At 39.7% G+C, this 21,298-nt stretch overlaps 1 protein-coding gene across 6 annotated transcripts in view; it reads left to right on the top strand.

The window, feature by feature from the left end:
- The window catches only part of gulp1a (GULP PTB domain containing engulfment adaptor 1a), a 94,341-nt gene that overhangs the window by 51,769 nt on the left and 21,274 nt on the right, over positions 1-21,298 (top strand). For 3 of the 6 annotated variants that reach the window (XM_085384199.1, XM_085384204.1, XM_085384200.1), the window contains one exon: positions 11,375-11,455. In XM_085384199.1, the coding sequence (XP_085240325.1) occupies positions 11,375-11,455 (81 nt within the window). Of the gene's footprint in view, positions 1-6,496; positions 6,682-7,068; positions 7,396-11,374; positions 11,456-21,298 lie in introns of those variants that run through there. The other 3 variants (XM_085384203.1, XM_085384201.1, XM_085384202.1) reach the window with 3 other exon arrangements.

The following is a 21,298-nucleotide window of genomic DNA, read 5'->3' as shown; positions in this document are numbered from 1 at the left end:
GCCAGGGCTTGAATTTCAGTGCAGGTCTGCACATACTTCCATAAGTTCCTTTAAATCAAGGACTTATGATGCAGTAAAAGCATGTGCACAACTACAGCAATCAACCCAGCATTTACAGCTGAGCAGAAGTGCTAACGAGAAGCAGCCGTGATAACCTGTGATACACGTTCTTGCCTTATCTCTGCAAGACTACAAACTCCTTTAATGTTTCAGAAGGCTACACTTGCACGTGGACAATCTTTGAATCTAGAGCCATTCAATTCTAAATCATTAGCTAAAGATGAAGAAGCCTCTTAGGACAGACCAACAGATGCTGTGAGGACTTGTGCGAACAACAGTTTCAGTGAAGTTAATGTTAACAATATTAATGCTCAGGAATCTCTGGTAGCTGATTCCAATTTTATTAAAGTTAAACAACAATCCAACCATGAATTTCAGTGTAACTGCCTTATATATATCCATGCTTTAAACTTATGAAAGAAGCCGTTTGCCAGTGCAGATGTGACAGAGGACTGGGAAAGAACAAAGCATGACATGGAGACAAAAGAAAAGCCATCAAAACAAAAACAGAGCAATGTTGCACTTAGAGGAGAATGACAAAACACAATCGAAGACAAGAAAAGAAAACCTCAGACCTTCAAGTAGAATCACCTCCAAAGTGTCTAAGGTTCTTTTTGTTGGAAGCATTTAAGGGGGGATTCGCCCCACGTTTAAAACATGAATTTAAACCCTTCATCTCAGAGCTGTAACTGTTTTTTTTTTTCTTCCTTTTTTAAAAAAAAAAAAAAAATTAGATAATGGAGATGAATTCTGTATATTAACACTGAATGTACTACAGCTTTCTGAGCCTGTATGATGCACATTTGGAAGACGTGAGTAGAGAATATATTCTAATACAGGGTTTTGTTTTTCTCGGGCTGTCAGTTGTTTGTTGTATTGACACAGATGACATGTGGGAAGATTTTACAGAAAAGCCTCTTTGAATTGAGATGACCTAGACATATGTGGGGGATTAAAATTACAAGAATAATGTCACACAAATACAGATATTTGTATTCAGCCTTGTTGGAAAACACAGTCTGTTCTGTTTCTGTTGTTTTACATAAGGCCAGAGGCACTAAAATGGTGGAGCTGTTATATCTATACCTGGAGCACAACATGTTTTATATCAATCTATAATTTGACATCTAAATGTTATCTAATATAAAGAGCTTTACACTTTATATATCTATATATTTGTGCATTCAAATGCAATCTAATGCACTAGCTCTGCCAAGTTTTTTTTAAAATGCATGGGTGTTCCTAAGAAACTGCTTGTTGTGACCTTTAGAATTCCCAAAATTGCTGTTTTTGGGTCTCGCCCTGGCTTATATGACCGCAGAATAGACCTTTGCTTGCAGATGAATGCAGCGGGGAGGGTAAAGGTTAATTAACAAAACACTTGAATGAAACAGTTAATTTATTCAAATCAATAGTACAGCAGAGCAGCAGACCTTTTGAACACTCTCGAGCAAGTTTGTAGCCTGCAGCAACAAGAAGAGCATTAGCAGTGGACACCCTTCCACTTTCACCTTGTACCTCATGATATTGGATGCCATGTCTTTTAATTAGCTGCTTTGTGTAGAATCAGCAAAGGACCAGTTCATGACCTATTGAGTTTCCATGTGATACAGTTTGGAGGAAGATTGATTACATGATGTAATCCATTTTTTGAAATAAATATTAATGCACATTTAGGATTATTCTTTGCTACTACTACTACTGGAGATAGTTTACAGTGGGTCGAGGAGAGATGCCTTTATTGCAAAAAATAATTAAGTGATATAAACACTTTTTACCAATGTGCAGGGACACTTTGAGCCTCTATTGTGCAAGATTGCTGAATCCAGCCATCCGTTTTCTTCTGCTTATCCAATTCAGGGTCAAAGTCAAATTGGAGCCTGTCCGAGCTGTCATAAGGTGACATGCAGGGTACATGCTGGACAGAAAACCACTCACATTCACGCGTACTGCCAATTTAGAATCACCAACTTACCTAACATGTATGTGTTTGGGATGTGATGGATAAGATGCACACTTAAAAAACCCAGCCAGCCAGTGGCCCTCTGGTCTCAGCTCATTCATACAGTGAGGATTGGTTGCTGTTCCACACAGTTTAGGCTTTGGTGTTTCAGGTAGGAGGTGGCTGACACTGGTGATTGATTGTTGCCCATTAATAGTTGAATACTTTCACAGAGCCGGAGGGCAATCGTTCTAACTTTCGATTGCGCATACAATATGTTTCCATTATGATTTCCCAGTGGAATATGGAAGAAAATTTGTGCATAATGAAGGGCATAGAATACTGTTCTTGAATTTTTCTGCTACTCACAAACATCGGCCTTCTACACAGCAGATATAAACCTTATTATATTTATACATATCTTTGCTTTTTTCCCTGTAATACTAGCAAGATTGAAATGGACTGATTAAAGATCCATCTAAGGATGAGCACTGCACAATGTTCACAGCATTTCTGTAGCCCCAGTTTAGTCCTGCTGGCAGCATCAGTGACTGTCATTTCGTCAGTCCACCACTACTGACCAGGCATTTAAGCTCCCCCATAGAGTCGTACTAATGGCGTTAATGATGGCCTGACATTTCTTCTGGCATCACCTGCAGGGTGACGTTTGAGTTCTTTTGGTTAAACACGCCTGTCATAGCAACACTGGTTACGGACAGATAATGGACCTCTTTTAAATCCATAATCCACATTAGGCAGATGGAGGGGTGTTGGGGTAAGTCAAAGGTTTGTCAGCTGGGAGATTACAGTTTGTGTCTCCTTTTGCACTTTGCTTCATTTGGTTTTCCCTCACTTACTTGCGTGTGACTTTGAGATGGCAGCAGCTGTGACAAAATGGCAATATTTGACACCCTTGGAATGAAAACAAACTGATATTACACCTGCTGTTGATTAGCATTTTAACAACTAGAGCTGGACCTTAATAGTCATCCTTTGGTATTTGGTTTTTAGTTTTTAGGAATCGTATATTTGCTTGAACTGGTTTTACGGTGGTGGTAAATTGAAATGATTGCTTTCTCTTTCGGCCATTGTCATCACATTGCAGTGAGCGGTGCGAGTCACGCCAACTGAAAATCCATCTCTGGTGTCACACATTGGCACTTTGCATCACTGCCTGGATGAAGCACAAATCATATGGAGGCTGCAAATCTCAATGAAAATCCACCGAGATGCTTCTCATTGAGATGCACATTCCTGCTTCTCCACCCACTCCCCACTCCCACAAACACACTTACACATGCATCCCAGGCAAGGATCGAAATAATTGGAGTCTAAACTTGTTGAAAATCTGTAAACCATAAGAACTGTAAATACTAGAACCCAGAAGAAGATACTTTAAAGCCTCGTATTTAGTTGTTTTTATTGCGTTCTGGGGATTTCATATGGAAATTAGCTGCTTGGTAAATCTGGTGCAGCGTATGTCTTCTCCTGTGAGAGTAGTGCTTTAAGTTATTGATATCTACAAATAAATAAACTGGACACGATCACTATGCCATCCAAATTATTTGGTTTCCTGCTCAATTAGAAATGATTCCCAAAAGTGCGACGTTACAACCACGTTATGAAACAGTCAGAAGAGATGACTCATTGTTTTTATCGGTTGACCTAGATGCTTTCAAGTTGCTGTGTCTGTTGTGCCACTTTGCTGTTGCCTCAAATATCTGTTACTCATAAAATGGTAAAAAAAATTGATGTTTAATCCTGTGAAATGTGTTGTTTTTTTTAATCATTGACAGGCTCATAATGTTGTACACAGATATGTTCTTTCTGTGTACACTGACAGATGTTTTTAAAGTGTTATAGATATCATTAATTATTAGTTCATTTTTTCCCAATTCTCCTCTATGGGCATTTATTAATATCTTTGGCTCTTCAACATAAATGTCCCCATTTTCCCAGAAAGTGTCTCGGCTAGCCACTTCCCTTACCTAACCACAGCTGTTCATACAAGACACAAATGTGAAGCGATACTGGGCAGTGCAAAGAAAAACCCCTAGAAAAATAAAGTGCGAACAGAACAGCCCAAATCCGGAGACCCTCCCTGCTTTAAATGCTCTCTCATGCAGAAACCAAAGTTGTGCTGGCCAGCATAAACACATCGCCACCCAAGGCCCTGACCAAGCTGAATCTCTAACTGGATACTGGATTTAAAAAAGAAAAAAGAAAAGAGAGAATGAACAAGAAATGTGCTCTTTTCTTCTCCGAGTGACCTTTCTCAATTGGCTGGAAACTAAAAAAGTCTTCTCTTTAAAAGGCATTATTTGCCAGATGCAATGCTTGATCTCCACAGCTATATTTTCTGTTGCAGTTGCTGCAGTTCACATATATAGAAGCTTCCAAAATGTTATGTATTCTCATTGCATTTCAATGCATATTTGAATGTATCTGAGTTTTAATGCATCTATTAATTGCTGGGAACTAAAACTCAGTACTTATACTTTCCTGTTAGTGCTTGACCATAACTACAAGTAGTTCACCATATCAACAGTTTGGTTCACACCGAGCAACCACGAGGATTAGAAAAAGGAGGGAAAAACCTTTGAGCAACAGTTACTTACTATTACTTACTGACAGATTACTTTCTCTAGCTGTTTGTTTTGGGTTTCACACACCAATCATGAGACTGACACCAAAGGACACTTAGATCAGAGATCCCAGCATCAAACCCTCCATAATAAATGGTAAACTCTAACCTATGTATATCAGAAATGCAAAAATGGCATCACTGGGATATATTTCCAGGTCACTCTAAACAATAGCTGTGTTGGCCCACCAGCATAGTAACATGAGGAAGGGACATAACATATGATATGCACAAAATTAGCATATCATTATATATAGTTAGCTTTTGAAGCTATTTCTTAATTGCCACTTCTCGACCTCTGGTGTAAAGCATGCTTATTTAAATTATGTTTAGCAGCACACTGGTTTGCTGACAAACCCTTAACGGTGCCTTCTCATCTTCTCTGCCATTGCTGTCAGATAATCATAGTCATTCTGATGTTTCTGACACATTTTCCTCCTCCTAACTTGGCTGTTAAGTCCTGTTATGAAGTCTAGAGGTGAAGGTTTTGATAGTGGATGTGATGATCAGGTGGATCTGACTGTCGGTCACAAATTATTGGCCAATGAGCATATTCTGGATTATCATATTTTGGCTTTGTTATCTAGTACAGAGTACTTAGAATCACCATGATTTACAGAATGTTGACCTGGTGTTTCATTTAATATGAGTGAAAATGCTGACTGAGCCCAAAAACTGAGAAAAGTGTTAAAGTCAGGGTCAAGTTTAATTTTCCTACAGACTTTTATAGGACTGAAAGTCTTTTTGCAACCACAGGTATCACCCCCTGGTGGCCATTACGAACACTGTAGATTTAAGACTAAAAGCTACATGCATCTATCTGTGCCTTAAATCGTACACCGAGTTCCTGTACTTAACCTCTACGTGTTCTGACGCCTCTGTTAGTAACAGTGAGAGCTCATCTGTGTGGACAGTGTCTCTGTGAATGGTGCTGGAGTGTTGTGACATGAGATAGCAGAAATGTTGTTGTGATAGGTCTTGGCTTCAGAACTGTACCCCCACCTCATGAAAAACATGAAGCGCATTAAACTGAAATGAGGAGGACAGCTTGAGTGGTAGCGCCGCACCGACTTCTGCGAGATTTGATTATGATTTATATTTTGATCTCCTCCTTGTGTCTAAAAAACAGAGCAGGAGCAACCTCATCTGCCTGTTTGGATCAGCCTCCTCTGATACACTTTTAATAAAAGTGGTCAGTTGCTTGTCCTCAAGTATTTGGACTTCAATGAGATGCTCAAAAGTTTTTGAAGGAGAGATTCAGATCGACAGTTTCCTGAATAGCCCGCTGGGACACGACATTTGCATAACGCTTTAGATGTTGACATAAGAAGACAAAGTAGGCTGCCGATTCAGCTGTTTGTCAGCTCCAATTTTGTTTTTGCATCGCCCCTACCCACTTTGAGGTCACTCCCGGGCAGTTCATCTCTATGTGATAAAAACTGAATGTCAGATTTTAAAGCAGTGTAACACTTGGAGCTGCCGGTACTCACACTTTGAGCCGTAAATGTTTTCAGAGTGCAGAGAAAAAGGAAAAGGTATTATTAAGTTGACATCATCTCACAGGGAGGCTTTTTGTGCTCCAAGTTAGAGAAGTGTTGTTACTTCTACTTCATAATGTTTTGGCCGTACTGCTGAGTTGATTGATGCCAAGATGTTGACCTAAGGCTGTTGCCAGGGTGCATAGTGTGATGATGAATCACACACTGCAGCAAAAGGGTCAGCCTGCAACCTCTGGCGAGATGGCTTTTATGGCTCATCTGTGGTATGCCCCTGTGCATCACAGCAAAATAGTCCCTGTCCAAAGGGGTCTCTTGTTTTGCACATGTGAAACTCCTTTTGGACAAACTGTGGGCGGAGGAAGTTGGGTTTGAATGTCAAGTATCTTGTGTCTAGGCAAACTCTTCTTGTTGAGCTTGCAAGCCCCATCATCTCTGCTTACTGTAGTCCTTAGCGCACCACCATCTGGCCCACAGCTGAAAACTATTAAGATCCTCTGAAACTTCCTCTTCACTATTCCACCCCAGTTTGGAGGCAAGTAAGTAGCTTTTTATCACGGCTCTGTTGTTGTTTGCATGTTTCTCTCCATACAGCAGGTCTTTTCCCCCTCTCTCCTCTCCTTTTAAAGAGTAGAAGGGAAGAGGTGCCTTTCTTTTATAAAATATGTCAGGATTTTGCATTTGATACACGTCAGATGAAAGTGCTGGGCTGTGAGAGAGCAGGACTGCCTTCCAGATTAGACACCAAAAACACGACGGTTGATTCAGTGGAGGAATCCTGGCACCAAATTCATAAACAGATTGTATTTGCGATGGCTTGCACTTAGGCAGCGAGACTTCAGAGCCGAGGCGAGAGCAAAGTGAGGAAAACAAAGGATCTTTGTTGATTTTTCTTTGCTGGGGCATCGTGTTGGGACCACAGTGCACACTCTGCTCTTATCCCACGTTGAAAGCGCGCTGCCTTTTGAGTGCATATGGTTTGGATTAGTGAGCGGCTGAGGGGGATTTTTAAATGGGACATTAACTTTGCTTTCTTGCTTTCATTTGAAGCATTTTGAAACATTTTGGGGTTTGTTAAACTTTTGCGTTTTTCCGTGCGTTGACTGGGCTTGAAAGAGGAAGACCGCACAGGGTCAGAGTAGGTTGCACTCAGCTCTAGTAAGTTTCTTTCCCAAGCTAAATTCCAAATGTATGAGTCACTGAAGGTGAGTTGTCTGAATCTGGACATGGTTTTTGGAAGGACGAGAATCTAAGTAAGTAGTTGCTGCTTCACTTTTTCCACTAGCCTTGCTCGTAATTGACAAACAAAATTCAGCCTACATAGAATGTACTGTGTAATTAAGTCTTAGCCTGTGTGTGTGTGTGCGTGCGCTCGCTCGCTCGCTCGCGTGCGTGTGTGTGTGTTACAGTACAATGTAAAGGCTCTCTGGGCTTTTATTGCCATTTAATTATTGACATATGTGCTCATTTGCTTTTCTTGTTAGTCTTAATACTATAAATTCTTTCTTAATTGACCATTGAAGTGAGTATAGAGTGGACTGTTGTTGAGGAATTCAGAAGAACACGGTGCTTCCTCTGCAGCTGGTAAACATTTAAGAAGACTGACGACATTTGCAGCTCAGTGTTAAGTCTGTGTAGGTGTGTGTGTGTGTGTGTGTGTGTGTGTGTGTGTGTGTGTGTGTGTGTGTGTGTGAGAGAGAGAGAGAGAGAGAGATCCGGGTTCTGCCGTCCTCCCGAGAGGGTGCTGTTGAATCGGCAAACAGGAAGCTATTAAAACAGGCGCGACACTTCAGCTGTCAATCAAAATGAGTGATATCACAGTCAAGTGTCAGGCGAACCATTGCACTACGTCCAAGTATGTCACAAACAAACAAAAAGGCTGCCAGGCCTTTTTCCACTGTGGATGCCAGAATGAGGCAATCTTTGTTTTAAGACGTTAAAGCTCTTAGCTGTGACTTTTAGGGAGGTCGTGTAAACCACTCTGCACGATTATGGATTCAGGCCAGTTCCGTCCTTTTTTTTTTTTTTTGGTCTTTTTAATGGTTCACTTTTGGATCCATGTATCCAGTCTTTCCAATCATTTGTTCTTACAAATTTTCTTGGGCTTCAGTATCCCTTATTGTGCTTTTAAGGAAAAGCAAAGGGTAGAACACAGCTTCCAGTGGGAGCATGTTTTTTGTAATTTTCAAGTCTATTTTATCTTTAATTTTCAGGTGTACTACACCTCCAGAGTCCTGCTTTAGGTTAAAAAGGCTTTTTATGCTCTCGATGGCTCACACCCCCTCATACTTTCTGCTGCTCTCTCCCCAATTTCGAATGGAAAAAAACTAAAACTAAAACAACCCATACTGACGCTATCAAAATACCAGAAACCATTAAAAGGAAGATGAGTCTTTTAAGACAGTTTTATTCTGCAGCAAACACATATCTGTTGCTTCGAAGAGAAAGGTAAGAATGCACTTAAATCTAAATATACAGTCCCAGGTAGCAAAGCAGCGACTGCCAAGGTCTTAATTTGGCAAACCAAATACTGCAAAGAAGTTTGATGCAGAGATCTGGAGAGTTTGCTTTCCCTGTCGCCTTTGGCTAAATGCACATAATAATAGTGTCCTTGCGGTTCACCTGCCTATGTGATGCTTGCAACGGCATCATGTGTGGCTTAAGCAAGAACACGTCGGTCTCTTTCAGCAGTCGATTTTCTCTTCTAGCTGACTGAGGAATGTCAGAGTCTCCACCCTGAAGCTTGTTCCATTTAAAATTTCTACAACCTTTTCCAGGGCCTCTGTCAGAGGAAAAAAAAGCTCCCCTTACAGCGAGACCCCACTACATTGTGTGTGTTTTCCCCTCAGTGATGTGCCTCACATCATTATGTTCCTCATTATGTGCACTTTAGAGTGTTTCATTTTTCAGTCTGTTAAATGCGAGTTCAGAAATGCGTTGGTTTCTGTCAGTGATGAGTCTTCTTTTCAAAACGATGTTGTGTTTGTTTGTCAGAATCTCTCCCCTTGGTAATAAAGATATGAGACTCAGACACAGCCTCAGTCAGAGCTAATGATCCGTTACCCTCCCATGTCGCGGTGATCGATTCATTTTGTAACGCTTAACTTTTAATCTTATTTCTCAGCCCTATGGAGTATTGGCTGATAATTGTATTCATATTATAACCCATTTTATAAATGTCGTCATTTGTTCACAATTGCCGATGAACATAAACATCGTCAGAGTTTGTTGCAGTGGGAGCTGATGAAGGGAGGTAATGGCAGAGAGGCCAAAGTAACAACCACCTAAACTGAGGTCTTTTTTGGTTACATTTTACCAAGCTAACCAAACTGCTGAATGAAGTCACTGAAGTGGAATTTTCTACAAATGATCACATAAACATTGTGACAAAGTCCCAACTGTTCTGAGGCCAAAGTATATGTTTCATAGCTGCGGGTGTCAGTCCCGTGAATCGATATGTGCCTCCATATTAGAGCCTGGCTGCTTTGTGCCAAATCACGGTGCTGCTATTGTCTGTCTCTGGGTTTAGCTCCGCTCACATCCTCTGTGTTTTGAATTGGGTCTAATAAGCAGTGTTTGTGTTTCAGTCTCCTTTGACTGTCTGGGTTCTTTTGGATGATGCTTTTTGAGCTACTAAGTTGCCAAGTTTTGCAATAAATTAATCATACAAAAACAATTCATAAGTCATTTTTCAGAAGAAAATGGTAAACACTGCCTCACAGCTCTAACACACAACTTGCAGCTCACATTCACAGCTGTGAAAATGAAAGCACGCTCTTTCATTTGTAGCAGTTCATGTATCATAACATAATTTTCTTTAAAAAACCCATCTGGTTCTTATTGCGTTCTAAAAATATTTAAAAATATTTCTGTTTAAGAAGTTAATCATTTATTCGTTGAGCTCTGAGGAAATTCCCTCGAATCTTTCAAGTCACATGACGTTTTACAAGAATGGGCTGTTTGGACAGCGGGGTGTTTTCTGTATATCCATCAGTTGATGAATGACATAACTGAGATTTAATACGCTTAATAGACATTTTTATGTGTCACAGCTAACAAGAAAAATGATTAATTTCATTGGCTATTCTAGGATGTTCCTTGTAGAGAGCAAACACCAAACCCTTTTTTTAAAAAATGTGTCAGTTTGGATCATGTTGAAATTTAGCAGCTTGTACAAGATTTGTTGTTTCATCAACCCCAAACTTTTAATAGCTCAGTATTTGCATTGTAAATGTAAGAGAGGGGAAAGTTGTGTTCATTTCCTTTATAGCCCATATAATGTGTTTGTAGAGGCAAAGATTGAAAGAGCTGTTGTGTGCCAGTCCTTGCACATTTCCCACCAGCAAATGTGTAAAGAATTATGATTGTGCGGGTCGCTGACAGCTACCTGGTTCTGGACAGTTTGTCCTTGCAGTCCTCTCCAAAGCTGGGCTCTCATGGGGAACTGATGCAAAAGCTCGGAAGCAGTCAAAGCAGTGTCACATTTGGAGACATTGTGGAGGTGGATGCTTTGCATTCCCAAAAGAAATCACTACTTTTGTTTTTGTGAGGTAGCAATGTCAATGTACTGTACAGTTTGTCTGTTTGGACGCGTTCCCGCATGCATTACTGCAGCTACAGTAGGTTTAAAGAAAGAAGGATGAAATCTGACTTTTATCCATGTTTCACATCATCTCTTACTTTATCCATTATCAGTATTACTCAAATCCTTTTGGTTCTTTGTCTTTCTATAATGTAATAAAAACCTGGAGATGATTAGTAACAGCTAAACAAACAAACGTGTGTATGTGTGCATTTGCTTAGCTGAAAAATTTGCCCTAGTTCTGCTGAAAAGATTTGAACATTAATGCCAGCGCCTGTAAGAGGATCACGGTAAACAATGCAGCGTTTTACCGTGCAGCTTTGTTGCTTCCCTTTGGTACAAATTGCCATTCTTAGACACACCTTGTACCGTTAAACAGCAAGAACAGTGAGTTCTGTTAAAGACTCCACAGATGAGATGAGAATGACGTGGCTCCATGGTAAACAAATGTAACGCAGAGACACTGAGAGTTAAATTTTTACACTTTCTGACAGCAAATGGTTGCCTCACTCTAAGAGGGTGGGATTATTCTCTCCTTTTCTTTTTTCAAAGAAAACTTTAGACTGTTTGTTTTTTTTGACTTTCTGTCTTTTGCTGAATGCTTGTGGTGGAAACCATTTTTAACTCGCGTCTCCCTGCTGCTTTTCCAGGTGGAATATTGGCAGATATTCAGGAGGGACCACAGAGACACACAGTTTCCACTATGAACCGCGCCTTCAACAGGAAAAAAGGTGAGCACACATATCCGCCGCTTGTGTAGCTCATAAACCTGAGCTATGTCTGACATTGAGGATGTTTAACAACAAACAATGTGTACCATCAACTGTGTGAGTGGGCAGGGTATACCTCAAAGCACTGTGCCAGTGGTGTTACACAGTCTTTCCTACCTTTCAGGGCATCTTTGGATTCAGTTCATTTCAGTACACAACCATAATCAACTCACAGAGACTTTAAACACCCTCAGCATAAATAATGCATCATAATGAAACACACGCCCACACTGGTTTTTGTTTCAGAGAGATCTGGGAATCCTTCCTGGTGGTGCATTCAAATGCTGAAGTGAGGTGTTTCCATTCTGTTGTTACATGGCGGTGACACTAGAGAACCCAACAGGAAATACAAATCCTTTGTGAATGTTATAGAAACTTTGAGAGTTAGTTGCATTGAATGGGACAGGAAAAGTATTATGTTAAGCTCAGATTGGAGGACATTGAAAGCATCTGCTACTGTCTGAGGATGCCACAAACAGTGACCAAAATGTGGAACAGGAGAGTGGATAAACAATATCCCGATCAGGACTTCCTATTATCCCAGCTACATCCAGTAGCCACCTAAATTTGGCTGATGCTTCTTAGTTAGCAGATCAGTCAGTAGGTTCTCACACTGGTTTGAAGCAGACTGTGGGTGGGGTAGTGAAGCAAGCTGTGAGGCTGGAAAAATGGCAACACGAGGGATCTCTGAAGCTCTATCATTGGACCACTGAGAAAGCTGGAAAAGACAGACAGACAGACAGCAGCTGTTGTTGAAGCTTTAGAAAAATGTGTATGCTACTCTGAGGAGGATGCTATGTTGCAGAATATATAGTGCATCCCACCTACTTACAGTGGCAGCAAAAGGTGGTTCTACAAAGTACTGACTCAGGGGGCTGAATAATTATGCACACCCCACTTTGCAGTTATTTATTTGTAAAAAATGTTTGGAATCATGTATGATTTTTGTTCCACTTCTCACGTGTGCACCACTTTGTATTGGTCCTTCACGTGGAATTCCAATAAAATTGATTCATGTTTGTAGCTGTAATGTGACAAAATGTGGAAAAGGTCAAGGGGGCCAAATACTCTTGCAAGCCACTATATATCTTGGATATCAGCCCTGCAAACTTAAACAACAAGAGATCCAAGTCCCAGTTACTAAGAGTTAGGAATGTAGATCTATGACGCGGTGATGTCACTTGGGTATTTCTTTATTTCAAGAAAGCTACAGTATCTCTGAAGGGAAAGCTTGGTTTAAACATGCTCAACCACTGGTATGTTCTTTCTTTAAAAGATATTTTTAAAACATATTTTGGCTCTTTGTCTCAGAAACAATGAGAAGAAATTCTTCAGATGCCATGGTAGGAGATAAGAAAGACCAAGCAGCTTTATCTGGACGAAGCCCTCACTGTTATGGTTTTGTTTATCAAGCTTTGGAAGCTTTTGGAATCATTCAGTGAATCATGTGCAGAAATCTTTTTCGGTGAGGCTCAACTGTAGGGCTGCCATGGTAAATTTTTCCTGTGTGCAGTTCATCAGTTTGGCAGCACTATAAAGTCTTCACGCTTGAAAAGCTCCCCGCAAAAAATAAATAAAATAAACAAACTGACTGATGTTAATGTTTATTATTTTCTCTGATGAAATGATTTCATGTTTAAGATGAAAATGATGAACCGTGCAGCTTCAAAACGCTGTTCGACAAATGTTGGCTGCGATAGATCAACAAAAACATCAAATTATTCATTAGCACAAAGCCACAGAGGACAACAAAACAGCAGAATTAGGCAGTCACGACAGCACGTATAGTTCCTGTCTCTGCAGCGTTAGACAGTTATGAGGGTTGTGCAACACTCCCGAGTCTCGAAGTGACCCTTCCCAAATGCAGAGGAGGAGATATTTGGGACTGCCGTTTGCCAAACAGCTTGATGTGTTTACCACCATCTGTCCCGCTCCCTCTGGTGTGAATCATCAGACCTGGAGAAGCCTTGGACAGCGTTGAGGAAAAGTGTCCGGGGCCCAGGTGGTGTGCCGGGCTTTAATGATATTTGGTTTTAATTCACTTCCCCCCCCCTTCACTACTGTTTGCGAAGGTTTTTGCAAGGGCCTCAGCTCACATAAAATTTCCATTTATAATTGCATGGAGCGGAAATGCTGCTACATTTTTATTTAATTCCTGTGGTTTTCAGCATAAACATGCACGTGTGCAGGAATGATGAAAAAAATGAATTAAAGTCATCCGAAGGCACGGTGTGAAGGACTCAAAGCAGACAGGAGAGGGCTGCTGCTAAAAGGAAAATCAGTCACAGAGAAGGCAAACATGCTCACGGGCAGACGGTCAAACTGACCACTTGTTTTTAACTTCTTACAGCTCTAAATGGTTCATCCTTTTACGTGTCTGCCATAACAGCGTGCTAAAGCTTTTTCACTAAACAGAAGGACAGCAGCTTTCTGACCTCCACCATGCACTATTACATCAGAGTAGCAACAGATGCCTGACCCTTAGGCTTCTCTGCAGATTGAATTTCTGCAACACTTGTTACTGTCAGACTTTAGCAGATGGTGCCAAGAGGTTCAAGAATTCACAGTATATGATAAAAGCTTTCCCCTCCCGAAAAGATAAATGCAAAGAGCATGAACCAAAATATTGAAAAAAGTATCTACATCCAGTCATGTGTGTGCACGGTATATTTCACCGCTTGCATTCATGTTCCATGGACCTTGATGCTGCAGACTTCCTTTTGCAAGCCAGACCGAATGTTGATAAACAGCTTTAATGTCACCTCCGGCTTTATCCTTAAAATATCCTTAGACAAAAATGTGAATGAAGGCGTGGAATGAATGTTTGAATTAACCGGTACCTTTTAAGTGATCGAAATAAAAATCCTATAATGAGAATAAGAGGAAGATGTGAGGTTTGTGACTCCTTTGGGAACATGACTTCCTCTGTCTCCTAATAATCTGAGCACAGCTGTGCTTAATACATTTCCATCAATCCTAAATATCAGCGGATGTGCAATATTTCATCTGCAGCCCGGCAGCCTCCTGCATGAGCTGAACAAAAGTTCGCCAGTGATTTCACGTTGGAATGAATTATTCAGTCTTTGCTGAGGTCTTAATGTGACTGAAAGAGGATAATTGCCTCTTGTTGTTGATGACATCGCTCCGTTCAATTATCATCTTTGGATTTTTGTGTCGCCATTTGAATTTATACACAAGAAAGGTTTACATCGTGTTAGCTGTTTTTTCTGTCACTTTTTAATTTGTAGTAGTTGACATCAATAGTCAACACATTATCCAACAGCTTTCTTCTGTTTCTGCACCTGTCCTGTCTGCCTCTGGCTCTTTTGGCTGGCAGCTGGCACCAAAAACTGGTCCACCACACTGATTTATCTTTGTTGTCTCTGTGTAGGCCTGCGTTTTGTGGGCGCAAACACGTCTAGCAGGTATTACCTGCAGGGATCTTGATCATTTTTATCTCCTGTGCTGATTGCTCCATGGTCCTGGACGTGACTCGCACTGAAGAGTTGAACTCTATGAGAAGCACTTAAAAATATTGCTCTTTTAGCTTGTTAGGAACCATGGGTGGCCACCAGGTTGGCTGTGGCTACAATGTAGCTTGCCATCACCAGTGTGTGAATGTGTGTGTGAATGGGTGGATGACTGGATATGTAAAGCGCTTTGGGGTCCTTAGGGACTAGTAAAGCGCTATATAAATACAGGCCATTTTACCATTTTTTTTTACCATCATTGTATCCTACTGAGTTTTTTAAGTGATGGCATGACGTTGAAAATGATGACTGTGTAACTCTTCAATGCTGATTACTTCTAATGCAATCCTGTCTGTAGGCAGCGTTTGCTGTCGGGCATAGGGTTATTTTGGGCAGGCCAGGAAGTCATACTCGGCCGCCATCCCAGCAGATCAGCTGATCTTAGTGTTACAGATCTCTGGGCTGGGCTTTCTAAGCTGCATTAGCTCGTTCAGTGTTGCCGTTTCTTGGCACGCTGCTTTGCAGCCCACCTCCACCTCATCTCCACCTTTCATGCCGTGTTCATGGGGAAAACCTTCATGGGTAATCCATGCCATTGCTGTCTGACGCTGCTCTATTTTGGCTGAGACTTGCTGATGTGGCTTTCCAACATTCCAGTTGCCTGTTAGAGGAAAAAGAGTTATTTGATTCCTCAACAAAGCCATACTGCTCTGGTATTTCCATTCCCAGTAATTTATAAAAATATATGATCACCTTGTGATTTCGATGGTCCTGAGTGAAATTCAGATTTTGTTGCACAGACACGTTGATTTCACCTTATGGTCATTTTGATGGATGTGTTTTATGGTGCCATTTAGTTGTTTTGGATCCTGTTGAGCAAAAAAGAAGTAAATAACAAAACAAGTATTAAGAAGTATTTAACTGTAACACTGGGTGGTTAAAGTACCAAACAAAGTACTCCACTCTTACTTACCAAGCTGCACTTGCGTTACCTCACGTAGTGCAGCAACAATTCTGATTTGCCAGTATTAAATTCTCATAAATTGTTATTAGGGCAGCGCAGTATGGCCAAAAATATTTATCACGATATATATATATATATTTGAAAATTTGCGATAATGATATAACTGATGATATAATTGATGTGAGACAAAATACTTTACAACTCCGCAACTTTAGTAGTGCAAAAAAAAAATCAATGTATTTTCACTTAAACAAGCAGCTGTTTTTTATGTGCATTAAAGTTATCTAAAAATTAACAGTGCAAATGCAAATTCCTTACTGACAGTTTAACCAAAAGGCATTTCCAGTGGAAATTGGCCGACATATCCTCAGCATAACCATGTATAATATCCACAAAACTTAAAAAGAGGTTATACACACACAATATGGTATTATGTTGAAGCACAGTATGTATCACTCTGAGTCTCCTGCCTACGATAGCCGTAATGCTCCGACAACCCGACAAGCAGTGCGGCTTCGTAGCTTAGCAAAGTCGTACTAAAACATTTGACAGATTTTCGAGCGCCGTGTACCACATAAAATTGGTTTGGTCAGAAATCCAAGGATTTTAAGAGCGACTTATTTTCCAAAAAACATGGTAATAACGACGGCCCGCTTGCATGCTCTACCATAAATTGTGCTTTGGTGTGTATCTGTCGGACGAAAGCCACACCAGTTCCACACCACTGAAGTTGCACCAATTGATGAACCAATTCTGGTTCATCTGTCATTCAACAATCTGCTTTCGCCCTTCTAATTTTCCGTCGCCGCCATGCCTTTTCTGCCATGTGCGTATGAAAACAAAGGCATGGTGCATGAATGTTTTACCCATGTTCTATTGCGATATTTCATTTCTTATCATTGCCTAACATTATACCGGTATTACCATGAATGGTATGATATGGCCCAGCCCTAATTTTTATTATTTTTAATCAAATAAAAGCAATAGGTTTCTTTAAAAAAAAATGTAAGGCAGTGTGTTTATTCTGTGGTTCTAATGCGGAACATGTTCTTACCCTGTCATCAAATATTGTTGCTTTGTCCAATCCTGCTGGCAAAAGGTGTCCTGATGGACTGGCCAAGAGATAAGTGGTGCTTTTTAAAAAAGAGACATACTGCTTTTGGGAGCTAGAACGATTGGTGGTGCAGTTACATCATTTAAGAAAATATCATTGGTTTTTCTGGGTTAAAACGTCCCCTAGACATGAACCCTGCACAATACAAAATGACATTTAGCCACTGTGTTTAAATGTGACAGAGTACTTAAAGCAGTAATACGTGCTAAGTTTTTCTGTAATCCGATGCTTCATGACACCAAAATCAAGGGACACTTTGTGCCTGAGAAGCATTTTTTACCAGAAAGAGTGTTTTGCTAAAAAGTAGTAGTGTAGCTAAGCTCATTAGATCCAACCTAATGAGCATTACAATCTGTATGTTTGAAATAATTTTACAATGCTACTTTGAAAGATGACTCCTAACTAATCTAATATTTCTGTATTAAATATATATAAAAAAAAAAAAAAAGAAATTCTGTGTAAATGGTGAAGTAACACAAGCTTGAAAACCGTTGTTGGACTCGGAGCGTTGGACAGTGCACCGATTTGCTGCACTGTCCTGTGACAGCGCGGACCACTTTCAACTTCACTTGATATCTCTGCAACACAACACACAGGCATCACAACACGGGGGAAAAGCTATGGTCTCTGTTGAAAGGTTTAGTTCATTTTAGAAGGTTTTGAACATTTTAAAATGAGGGCTTTGAAATGCTTTACACAAAAGTACCTTTAACAAAATTTCTGCAGAAGCTCAGCTGGTTAATGAGGGTTCTCAATCATTCCAACTGCAATACGACTTTTATTGCAATATCTACATGGCTACAGATAGTTGCTGAATCCTCTAACATATAATAAACTAAAGTTAATGAGAAGAGGATTGTGCATGCGTTCTATTTGTTCTTATTGTTGCTATAAAAATGGTCAGATGTTTCCTTATCCACCATTATGATTATATTTAACTGAAAGCACCCACATAGAAAATTAGATATGGATGGATGGGCTTTTTAATTTTGCTGTGGCCATCACAGCTGAATGGCTGGACTAAATAATTACCAGTCCAAGTGATGTTCATTCCTGAAATGATCCCTCTAACTATTACACAAGCCATCATTATTGGTTTGCGATATGATCGGAGCACAAATAAGTAGTAACCGTTTAATTCATGCATGTCTGATTACCTTGTCCTGAGAGAACACTGCAGTGTGAGAGGAGAGGCTGTATTGTCCTTGCCTTAACATCTGCTCTGTCAGTGTTATTTTGTAAAGCCGCACGGCCATTTGCATGATCCTTAAGCGTTTCCTTTTTTGGCCTTAAAATCTGCATTAGCTCTGAATGAGCCTGGGCTTTCTTCCTACAGTCAATATTTGCAGTTTTCTCTTCATTTTAAATTCAGTTCCCATAGTTTTTTGGCAGAATGGAGGAGTCGTATTACAATAATTTACAGGAGCTTGACACAAAATCATAAGCATTTGTAGAACATAATTAACTTCAGTACAGTAGCTCTGCAATAATGAAACCACAGTGAACCTTGTAATGTTCAGTTTGTACTTGCAGAGAGCTTTCATTTCTGAGGCACTGTATTGCAGTGTTGTTGGTACTGACTTGAATTAAATTGCAGGGCAGTTGTGACATTTTTGTCCATTTCCCCAAATGTACTGTATATGATGAAGGCGAAACCTCAAGAGATTTCTTCTCAGAAGAATTACTGTCCCCATGTGATTGCAACAGTTTTACTTCATTTATGTAGCTCACCACATTCTAAACTGTACTTCTTTTTGAGAAGTACAGTTTAAACTCTCCAAGTCTTTATCTCAGCGTAACACTCTCCCACAAGTCTGCAGTAGAATTGTGGTTTAGGTCTGCTTGGAGCCCATTTGAAGTTGTCTTCTGCTTGATGGAGAACTGTGCATAGCCAGCACATTCATTGTATGTCATTGATTGAGCACTGCAGTGAATTAGTCTATTGCCTGCACTCGTCTTGTGGCCGTATTTATAAAAAAAAAAAAAAAAAAAAAAAGTGCACTTACAGCATGGCACTCAAGCTCGACAAGGCAAGGACAAGGAATATTAGGCAGTTTCTCTGTGACCAGAGTACTTCATGCAATTTTTGACTTAAGCATTTCATTATTTTTCTAATTAGCTTTAGTAGTAACAGACATCCATCCATCCACCCATCAACCCGTTTTTTTTAAACCCCTTATCCAATTCAAGGTCTAGCTGACGTCGGCGTCTTTCCCGGTTTAGTACAGTCATTGTATTATATTATTAATAGGAGGAATTTATTTTTATGTTCTATGCTGTAATGCCAATATTTGCAAAGTTCTACACAGAAAAACAAGAGACAAAGCCTGGATTTAATTTAATGACACACTATTTAAATCACTTGATACATAAATACAACATTAAAGATCTTAAAAATAGATCTAGGAACTGAACAGCAAATTGCAAAATACAATTTCTGTGCTTTTCAAATTTGCTTTTTTTTTCACTAAGTACACATCTATTAATGTATTTATTTCTGTATTACTTAATAAAGAAAAAAATAAAATAAAATACAGAAGCAAACAAGATTGCATGAAATGAATAATGCCCAAATGCAAAGAGAACATAAGAAGTAAATGCAAAACCTAAAATTTAAGAAGAATTGAAGGAATAGTGAACGCATTATCTGGTCATTTTAATCCACAGGTACTTGTATTGTATCTGGTGCATTTTTATTTGCAACATATCCATGGATTTCAGTCAGTGTAGTTTAAAGTTGATAAAGTAAATGCAGTATTTTTTTTCTTCACACTGTTGACATGAAGAACTTTTTAAAAGTAGAGCTTGAGATGAAGAAACTGTGAGAAATCGTAAAATACAACTATTTGCTTGTGGATAAGAGATTTTTTTGATAATGGTGTATTAGATGAAACTGCTGGACAACAAGGGTGTTGGTCTCGTTTCCTTCCAGTGCACCACATTAAAATGTTTATCAGGCAATCTCGTGTTCGGTTGTTTTTCTTTTGTTTTCTTTGTTCTTTTCTTCATCATTATTAGTGAAACCTGCAGTGGAGGACCATCACTTCTCCAAAGCTGCTTCTTTGTATTGTTTCAGTGTGAAATTTTACTTTTAGCCAGAAGCAAACGTTGTTTATTTCTTTTGTTTTTACTCTAGTCCAACGATTAAACCATTTATATCTGTCTACTCTGTGTAATTAGAGCAGGCATTCATGGGCGGTATTTCTGCTGCAAGTTCACCAGCTTGCCGATTGATTTTCAACAAGAGGCAGTTTTCGAAAATAAAGCAGTATTCTGGAACAATAGTGGATCACTTTTGGGTGAAGTTGTTTACAGTAATTCATTATACTTAGAACTTAAAGCTTCTTTCTTTTTTCTCCTTTTCAACCAGCATGCTTACTTGTGCGATACAATGCCACATTGGATTTTAAATCCAACCATCAAGATGTGATGCAGTCTACATTTTTGTTATTTCAAGCTTTACTTCAAAAGGTTTCACTTCAGTTTTGTCGTAACTGAATAGTATGATCTGGACTTGGTCATTGAAGAATATGCCATTTCTTCTCTTGGATTGTACTTTGCTTTCGGTCATTATCCATTCTTATTGTGAAGTACCATCTAATCAGTTATGCAGCATTTGTGTGAATGTGAGCAGAGAGTGTAGCTGAATTCATCCTGTCGCCGCTGAACACCAGATTCTCACCAGGTTTCACTGGCAGTCATACATGCCCATCCTGTAATATTGCCTCTGCCATGTTTGACAAATAATGTGGTATGTTTCAAATCAGTGTTTGAAGTCGAGACTCCTGTAGAGCTTTTCTGCTAAAGTCGAGTCTAATCTGGCCTTCCTGTTCTTGAGTGTAACCAGTGGTGTTTGCACCTTGTTGTAAACCTTTATATTTCCTTCCATAAAGACATCTCACCATGCACTTTACATATTTTCTGTGGTCCTTCGAGCCGGCTCATTCCTTGTTTTTAAGAATGAAGGAAACTGTTTGGTCAATCCTGAGTTTTTTTGCTGTCTCTCTGATATGTTAATTTAGTTTTTTTTCAGCCTATGCATGAATAGACTGACACCTATTTGTACCTCGTCTTGAGATTTCCAATCAACGGCCACCAATTTCAACATTTTGAAATCAACTTTAGACTTTTTTTTTCCCCCTCAACTTGTCAGTTGAAACATGCATCACCTGGCCACAAAGTTGCTTTGCAATCAATTGGCCAGTTAACTTTGAGCCTCTGAAAATGGGACAGTATGTATAATAATGTCTATTATC

Source organism: Rhamphochromis longiceps, linkage group LG16, assembly GCF_057381845.1.
Source record: "Rhamphochromis longiceps isolate RC_006_pf linkage group LG16, R_longiceps_female_GT1.1, whole genome shotgun sequence".
NCBI classification, from domain to species: domain Eukaryota; kingdom Metazoa; phylum Chordata; class Actinopteri; order Cichliformes; family Cichlidae; genus Rhamphochromis; species Rhamphochromis longiceps.
Note: the sequence above shows the minus strand (reverse complement) of the source record. Positions and strands in the feature narration are given on the sequence as shown.